General features: G+C 43.4%; 1 protein-coding gene across 1 annotated transcript; it reads right to left on the bottom strand.

Annotated features, from left to right (window-relative positions):
* Positions 1-6,170: 6,170 nt before the first annotated feature.
* Positions 6,171-7,139, bottom strand: LOC108792082 (vomeronasal type-1 receptor 4-like). The gene has a single exon (XM_018562765.1). The coding sequence runs from the start codon at positions 7,137-7,139 to the stop codon at positions 6,171-6,173; it is 969 nt and encodes a 322-aa protein (XP_018418267.1).
* Positions 7,140-9,336: the final 2,197 nt, after the last annotated feature.

Here is a 9,336-nt window from a genome sequence, read left to right as displayed (position 1 = left end):
TGAGGTGAGTGATTTACACTCATCCTCATAGTTAGAGCCGACGTCGGACATTGAAACTGTCACACTTCGGCTCTATTGATTGTGAAGTGAGCAGAAACATGCACCAATCCGCTGACTTCCTGATCATCTCATCAAGTGAGAAAAGTCAAAATTGCAATATGTAGTCAGACTTCTAACATTTTTAAAAAGAACACAGGGGCAATTAACAAAGTTGTGTACACAAAACTAACCCAATTAAAGTTGCAAATCTGATCAGTGAACACTACGGTAGCCTATTAAAAAGATGTGCGTAAGAGACTTTAAAGTATAGCTTTAGCCAACACTTCTTTTTTGTTTTGGATAGAATGGGAAAAGGTAGTAGCCCCTGCCAGGTTTTATTGCTATTCGGGGCTCTTTCCTGGGGACAACCTTTTTTTTGACAGACAGAAAGTGTAGGAATTTCTCCAACAGAGCCTCTGACTGCAGTAAAACCTGCCAGTATAAGGGTTGCAAGATGCTAATGTATGTAGCAAAACATCTTACTATGTGCATTAGAAAGTAAGCATAAAAATACCCCAAGAATCCCCAAAATACCCACAATCCTTATTAATGAAGTACTGTCCAACGTGAGATAAAGTTACCATTACTTAATGAAATTGCATGTGGCTAAATGACTGTGAGCAATTAGCAGAGAAGGACCTAAAGCTGGCCATACACCTTGAGGTCTTTTTTTAATATGAGGATTTCTGTCTTGGTGTATCATAAAGATACATAAATGGTTTAGGATGTTATGTGTACAAATGTGAATTTCCTATTGAAATGGTTTAATTTTCTATTACTAACAGTAAAGTGGCATTTTGCAGGCACTTGGCAGGCACTCTCCACGTTAAACCTACAGTATATGGCAAAAAATGAATTGCCTAATAAAACACTAGGGGGTCTATTCACTAAGCTGCCGAAGGATCTAGCCGTAGCTTCGGCTGATCCTTTGGCTAGCTTCGGTTCAGTACCCCAGGACCCCTTCGGGTCAGTAGGAATGAAGGGCTGCTGTACGGGCTATTCACTATAGCCCGTACAGCTCCTGAAGTCGGCCGAGCGGCTCAGTCGAGCTGAAGGCAATGCTTCGGCTCGACTGAGCCGAGGTGAAAGCCAAAGATGGCCGAACGGCCTGCTACTGACTGCTGGGCGGAGCCAGCCGTCATACCACGGCTGGCTCCAGCCACTTGCACAGACATATCAGTGTCCCTGGTTACCAGGTAACCAGGGACACTGATCTCCAGACAGCCCAACTCTCCCGGGCGCTCCGGGAGTCCTCTGCTATTAGATAGCGGCTACCGGCCGCCCGGGAGAGAAACACTTTCTTCCAGAAAGGTTTACTCTGCTCGATTGAGCAGAGTAAACCTTTCCCTGCTCTGTTTTCTTTTGACATCTGAGCCGTTGGCTGGCGTCAGAATTAAAAAAAAAATCACCATAGGAATGCATAGCTAGATTCCTATTGGCTATTTCAATTTGCAATAGCCAATAGCAAACTAGCTATTGCACCCACGCTACTGCTGCTGTCAATCAGCAGAGGGGACCTGAAGGTCTCCATCAGGTCCCCTCTAGTGATTGACAGCAGAAGAGGGCGGGTGCAATAGCTAGTTAGATATTGGCTATTGCAAAGTCAAATAGCCAATAGGAATCTAGCTATGCCTTCCTATGGTGATTTTTTTTTTATTCTGACGGCAGCAGAACCGCCCTGCCAATATAAAACAGTTGGGCGGAGCTTGCTGTCACTGCTAGCTCGGCCCAATCGTTTTCTATTTTATTTTTTCTACTTTTTTAACTGTTTTTCTATTCTGCTCGGTACCACAGAGGTACAGAGCAGAATAGCCGAGCAGAATGCCGCCCGCGGCATTCGGCTATTTACTCACTGCTGTTCGGCATCTATGAGAATAGGCCGAACAGCAGTGAGTAGCCTGCCGGAGGTTCGGATTAGCTGATCCAGATGTTGGATCGGCTGAGTCGAAATCCTTCTGCACTTCGTGTCGGCCGAAGATGCTGAGCATGTTCGGCCCGACCCAAAGCTGCATGAAGCAAGCCGATGCACGGCTGATTTCAGCCGATATACGGCTGGAATCAGCCGTACAAGCCTGAAGTGAATAGCTGAACAGCGTTCGGCTCACTTCACTTTGGGTCGTTTATTCACTCGGCTGCCTACAGCAGCTTAGTGAATAGACCCCTAGGTTTAACAAAGATACCTATGCATCTGTCTTTTCAAAAGGGAAAAAAGTATGTTCATCCTGATTGGCTGTGATCCTACGATCGGCTAACACACGAACTGTCAGGGTGTTCGGCTGGCTGTTCTCCAGCCGTACACCCCACACAAGGCACTGTGCCTTGTGAGCCCTGATTGGCTGAAGCCTTGCACCTGGCCCAATCAAGACACAGAGAACAGTGAGAGCCATGACTGGGCAAAGTCATGATGACTATGCCCAATCATGGCTCACTCTGTTACAACTGTAAACAGTTAGGCGGAGCTAGCTGTCACTGCTAGCTCCACCAAAATGTTTATATGTTACCGGCATCTGTCAAAATGCCATTATGAGGCGGGTGTTCGTCGCAACAACGGGATGGCGCTTGTCGTTTTTAAAAAAATTATTTCTATTTATTTTTTCTTGTTTTATTTTTTATTTTGTCGAGCCATTGTGGACAATGCTGGACATCGTGATTGACGTTGGATTACAATGGTGGATACATTTTTGGGTTTAAAAAAATAAAATACTTGTCAAAAACATGATATGTGGGTGGAGTTCCTCCTTAAAATTCCTACCACACCTTAAGGGCCTGGTATGAATTTAAGGGAAACCCCACACACTTTTTTTTTTACATGGAGCCCTTCCTCAATATTCCTACCAGACCTTAAGGGTCTGGTATGACTTTGAGGGGGAAACCCACACACTTTTTTTTACATGGGGTCCCTCCTAACATTCCTACCAGACCTAAGGAGTCTGATATTGTTTGGGAGGGGGAACTGCATGCTTTAAGAATTTTAAAAAAGTCATTTTTTTCTTTAGAAATGTAATTTTTGCTGCAGCAGGTTATTTACATTGTACAGATTTGCCACTTTACAGGCAGGTTAAGGGGACCCCCAGGCTTGATATTTGAAGGAATTTGTTATTGTTATTGTTACCCTTTAAGTGATGTTAAAATCATTGCTCCCTTACATACTGTATTTTCTAAAAGTTTTCTTTTCATTGATTCCTGTCTCCCAGGGCAGTACCCGGATCCCCATACACGTTTTATGGCCAATAACTTGCATATAAGCCCTCTTAAAGGGGACAATTGTTTTTGACAGTTCTACCCCCGTTGACTTGCATTGAGTTCGAATTCAAACTTTTTGCATGTTCTAAAGTTCGAATTCGAACCGAACTCGGGCCTATTCGGCCCATCACCACTTCTTATTTACATAGTTACATAGTTACATATAGTATTTGAGGTTGAATAAAGACATAAGTCCATCAAGTCCAACCTATTGTGTGTGTGTATAGGTCCCTGAATCATCTAATTCTTAAAAGTACCTATACCCTTGTACATTATGCTCTCTCAGGAAATCGTCCAAAAGCTTCTTGAATGATTCCAGACTATTTTCGGAAATCAATGCTTGTGGCAGCAAGTTCCAGACCCTAACCGGGCGAACTGAGAAGAACCCCCTTCACGCCTTTTGTTTGAATTTTCTTTCTACTAGTTTTAGTGGTGGCCTCTAGTCTTTGTTATGGAATTAATCTTAAAGAGTTTGTTGCTAATGTTGCTATGACTATTGAACATCTTGTATATGAAAATCATGTCCCCCCTTAATCGCCTTACTTCCAACATAAACATATTTAAATTTAGTAGCCTTGTCTCATAGTTCTGGTCCTCCATCCCCTTGATGAGTTTGGTTGCCCTCCGCTGAACTTTCTCCAGCTCAAGGACATCCTTTCTCTGTACCGGCACCCAAAACTGCACCACATACTCCAGGTGAGGCCGAACCAGTGATGTGTAAAGTGGCAAAATTATAGACCTGTCCCTGCAAAACATTCCCTTCTTGATGCAGGACAGGATTCTACTAGCTTTGCTTACAGCAACCTGGCACTGTAATCTATTATTCAGTTTATGGTCTACAATGACCCCCAAATCTTTCTCCATTTCCGACTTCCCTAGCGGCATACCCATAATTGTATAACCCATTTGCCTATTTTTACTACCAAAGTGCATAACTTTGCATTTTTCGACATTAAACCTCATCTGCCACATAGTTGCCCACTCCCCTATTTTATCCAGGTCCTCCTGCAATGTTATACTATCTTGGTCTGTTTCTATTACCCTCCCAATTTTGGTATCGTCAGCAAACACTGAGATATCGCTGTTTACTCCGTCCCCGATGTCGTTAATAAACAGGTTGAAAAGCATGGGTCCCAGCACAGAACCCTGAGGCACACCGCTAATGACACTAGCCCATTCTGAAAGGGCACCATTTATTGATACTCTCTGTACCCGTTCCTTTAGCCAGTTCTCTATCCATGTACACACCCTTCTATCTATGCCCATAGCTCTCAGCTTGTATAGTAAGCGTTTGTGTGGTACCGTATCAAAAGCCTTTGAGAAATCCAGATATACCACATCCACAGACCTCCCTCCATCCAGATCTCTACTTACCCCCTTGTAAAAAGTCAGTAGGTTAGTCTGACAGGAACAGTCTTTCCTAAACCCATGCTGATTGTCATTAACTATACCATTATCCTGAACAAATTCTACCAAGTAGTCCTTAATCATTCCCTCTAACAGTTTACAAACTACTGATGTAAGACTAACTGGTCTGTAATTCACAGGTTGGCATCTTGCCCCCTTTTTAAATATTGGAACTACCTTAGCCCTCCACCAGTCATTCGGAACTCTACCAGTCATTAGAGAGTCCTTAAAAATGAGGAATAATGGTCTAGTTATAACCTCGCTTAGTTCCTTAAGTATCTTGGGGTGCAGGTTGTCTGGTCCCAACGCTTTATTTGCATTAAGTAGACTAAGTATTTGTTGTATCCCGGGTTCCGTCAACCACTTGGCTATATTTTGTGATGCACTCTGTGTTTTATCATGGGCGTCAAACCCGTTTTCCTCCTGAGTGTATATTGAGGAGAAAAAAGTGTTCAGCACTTCGGCCCTCTCCTTGTCATTTGTGACTAACTTCCCGCTTTCATCCTTTATTGGGCCTATCTGCTCCCTTCTCCCCTTTTTACTGTTTATATATTGAATTATTATTAGAGCCAATGTTTTTAGTTTTTTTTCTCATAAACCCATTAACTGTATGAAGAGAGCAAATTATCACTGATTTGCTTAAACTATACATAAATCACTAACCCAGTATCTCAATCATTATTCTGAATACATCTGAAGACAGGAGTTATGGAAAAGATGTACTTGTGCAGAGGGTAGCCCACAGTCCCAGCTGTTCTGCAGTGGGTAATGGTTGTCCTTATTGAAAGGCAATATGGGACAATCCTTTGTGGGTCTGTAAATAAAACAAAGATCTTCTTTTTATATATCTTGTATTGTGGCTGAAGTGAGTTCAATTCATTGCCAGGAACAGCCTACACCCATAGATGTTGATTTACTAAAGGCAAAGAGGGTGTTCACTTTAAGAAGTAATGTGCACTTTGTAAGGGAATTTCCCCTTAGCTTAGGCCTGCAGCAGCCTTTTTGCCTTTAAGCAAATCAACCCTAACATGTTCTTTAAGCTTTTTGTTTTCTGTAAAGCGTTAGTGTAGGACTGTAGGTCTGGTGACAAGTTGACCCTTGGTCCGGGTAATGAGCTTACATCTTCTGGCCAAAATACAAAATAATGCTTAATGCTTGTGGTGACTTTAATGGAGCTTCACTACTTTTAGTTCTTTAAAGTCATTCCTTCCAAGAACCAATATGAATAGCTGTGATGCATGGCTATAGCAAGGTTTGCAGATTGAAGATCTAGTTTCCACATTATATGCAACACCAATTGCATCTCCCTGTCAAAACAATCTGAGAAAGTCAAAGAGGTATTGTAACAATTTTTAATGTTCTCAGTAATTTCTGTGAAAGAAAATCTATTACATTTAAATGCCGGGCACTGTTTAATTATGACAAATTTGGCTAATAAAAGAATACATGATTTTACAATGTTATCATGTGCTTTATTGGTTTTAACTGATTGAGCTTACAAAACTAATATTTTTTATACCACCTTTTTGAACCTCATTAATTTTCTTTTTCCACAAATTCTTTGTTTTTCTGTGTAGCTTGGGGTTAGTGGCTATAATAACGACGGGGCTGAGGGCCGCATAAGAGGCAGCAAGAAGTATCCGAGTGTCATTAATTTCCGGGCTCACAGTGGATAGTGACAAAGTATAAATCCACATAGAGTTATCCATGCCATATAAAATAACATACAGGGTAACTAATAGGATTACTGCTCTAGATGCTCTGTACTCCACAGATGTTCTTTGATCTCGGTCAGAACTGCGTATATGTTTGACAATTTTCCCATGTTGGTATAAAATAGATACCATGTAGCTGCTTGATAGTGTCATTAATCCCACAAATATGATCTCCCGAATTACAGATACTAGACCATTAAACAAGAAGGACATATATGTTGAAAAATCTGCATCACAATAAACCAGATGTAGTGAATAAGGAGAAGTATCATTTGATTTAGCTTTTCCATACAAAATGGTGGAAGGGTATAGTAAAATGTTCATACCTAAGATTAAAATCATGATAAGAGATACATTTTTACTTAATTTTTCTTTTAAGTAAGTCCAATATCTAGTGATAGGAGCAACAAGGACACATTGATGACAACTGAGAAAACTAGTGATACAAATAGACATAGCCCTGCTCACTCTGTATGTAAAAAGAACTAGTTTGCATTTGGTGTCATCTAGTAGATCTTCCACACCGATGGCATGAAGAGCTTGTGGTATAACACGGGAGAACACCACAAGAAGATTTGACAAGGCAAGGACCATCAAAATGGTGTTGGCTGATATGAATTTCTTCAAAGTTATCTTGATGAAGGTAAATTTTAATAGAATAAAGACATTTCCAGGAATTCCAACAACCATAGTGAAAATGAAACCTATGGCTTTGATAAGAAGACGAGCCTCCATCTCACTTTCCTGCAGCAAGTATTAGCACTGATGAAATAAAAGCAAGGGAGTAACCAGGTAAAATGGGTCAATAGACTCTCAAAATATTGTAGTTATATACATTTAATAATGTATAGTATTACTTTAATCTATATAATATAGTCTAAGTGACACAATTGCACAATGTCACAATTTTATAGTTTTCGTAAATGGAGTGAAACTACTTGTACTGCCAATTACAGCATCAACACATGGAGGATCCAACTTTGGAAGCAGCATGACTTCAGGTACAACAATTTAATTTGAACAAAAATCTGTTTTCTGTCCTGCACATACAGTATGCGTATTGGCAGCCTTGCAAGGTGAGAAGATTTCCATTTACTTTGTTATGTTACTACAAGTACAAGGGAGATACCCTTGTGTTAAGCTTGAGACCAGCAGTTGCAGAGAGTTCTCATGTAGAAGCCATTCCAAGCTTGTTAATACTTCTCCCTTGACGACTGTTAGGTTGCTTTGTTTTTATTTGGTATGTACTGGTTCATTGTTCTGTCTACTACTGCGCATGCTCACCACATATGGGAGAATTTGCCTCTCTTGTTGTAGCCCCTAAAACAATTTGGAAGGATATTAGGGCACATCATCCTGGATAGATAGCCAGGATGGCAGTGGCGTAACAACCGGGGGGCTGCGGTGCGGCTGCCCTGGGCGCAGAGAGGGAGGGTGCCGAGCCGGAGAGCAGGAGGATACAGGGGACGGAGCGGCAGGGGGCGGAGACAGGAGATGGAACGGAGATGGAAGAGGCGGGGTGAAGATGAAGAAGTTGGGAGGGCCGATGACTGCAACGGAGGAGGAGGGGGCAGAGATGGAGGGGGCAGAGATGGAGGAGGCTCCAGTCGGGCGGGGAAAGCAACAATGATTGGGTGCCGAGGCAGCAGAGGAGGCTTGTTTTCCCTTGCCAGGTAGGAGGATGACTGTGGTGGCAGGGCCCAGCATAGATTATGCACAGCCCCCTGTGTCTGTGGGGGGCTTTGCAGGATCTGTGGGGGGCTTTACAGGATCCATAGGGGTCTCTGCAGCCTGAAAAGCCCACCACAGATCCTGCACAGCCCCCCTGAGATCCGGCAGACTGCAGGGCCTCAGAGGGTCTCTGCAGGATCCATGGGGGGCTTTGCAGGATCCGTGGGGGGCTTTGCAGGATCCGCGGGGGGCTCTGCAGCCTGCAAAGCCCTCCACAGATCCTGCACAGCCCCCCTGAGATCAGGCAGACTGCAGGGTCTGTGGGGGTATCTGCAGGATCTGTGGGGGTCTCTGCACGATCTGTGGGGGGCTTCGCAGGATCCGTAGGGGGCTCTGCAGACTGCAAAGCCCACCAGAGATCCTGCACAGCCCCTGAGATTCGGCAGACTGCAGGGTCTGTGGGGGTTTCTGAAGGATCTGTGGGGGGCTTTGCAGGATCCGTACACCCCTGTACAACCCTATGGTGGGGATCTGCTGCCTATAGGGGAAATGTAGGGGGAATCTAAGGCTTATGGGGGGGGATGGATGGTATTGTACTGGGCATTTTCACGAGTTCTTGTGAAGATGGCTTATACTAAAGGGCGATACTGGCCCTTTACATTTTTTTTACAGGTTTGGTTGCAGTAAGGTCCTGCACTTGCAAGATCCAAGACCTCACAATGCCTGGCTGCACATCTCCTACTTCCCGCTGCCTGCACCCACCCACACAGCCCTGGTGAGACCCGCACAGCAATGGTGAGAACCCGCAGAGTCCTGGTAAGACCACGCACAGCTTCCTGGGACCCGGGGAGGGGTGGGGCGCAAAATTGTGTTCTGCCCTGGGCGGTTGTAACTCTGCAGGATGGTACCAGTAGTTTGTAGTTTTTTTCAATGGCATAAACCTTGTTAGAGCTGATCATATGCAGGATGTAGTATTTTATTTGAAGGTATCTAAAAAGTTAATTGCAGGGAAGCTTTCAACACCATTGTCAGTGCACAATTTATATAGCTGGTTGATACCACAATTTGACGAGTTGCTGAAGCTATGTGGGGTTTCAAGGGGTGGAGTGAAGAAGGCATTATAAAGAATAGACTGCAGAGGTTGATGAGAGGATACTATGGTGCCTGTATACTTAACACTGTTCCAGATTTGTTTTATAATGAGCAGTGAATTTTTTTTCTACCAGTTTCAGGTGGTGTCCTCTAGTCTTTGTTACGGAAT

Source organism: Nanorana parkeri, unplaced genomic scaffold (assembly GCF_000935625.1).
Source record: "Nanorana parkeri isolate BGI_ZX_2015 unplaced genomic scaffold, ASM93562v1 scaffold598, whole genome shotgun sequence".
In the NCBI taxonomy this organism is placed as follows: domain Eukaryota; kingdom Metazoa; phylum Chordata; class Amphibia; order Anura; family Dicroglossidae; genus Nanorana; species Nanorana parkeri.
Note: the sequence above shows the minus strand (reverse complement) of the source record. Positions and strands in the feature narration are given on the sequence as shown.

Bases quoted from the DNA above. Each gene is read 5' to 3' on its own strand.
- LOC108792082 (XM_018562765.1), bottom strand. From the start codon at position 7,139: ATGGAGGCTCGTCTTCTTATCAAAGCCATAGGTTTCATTTTCACTATG.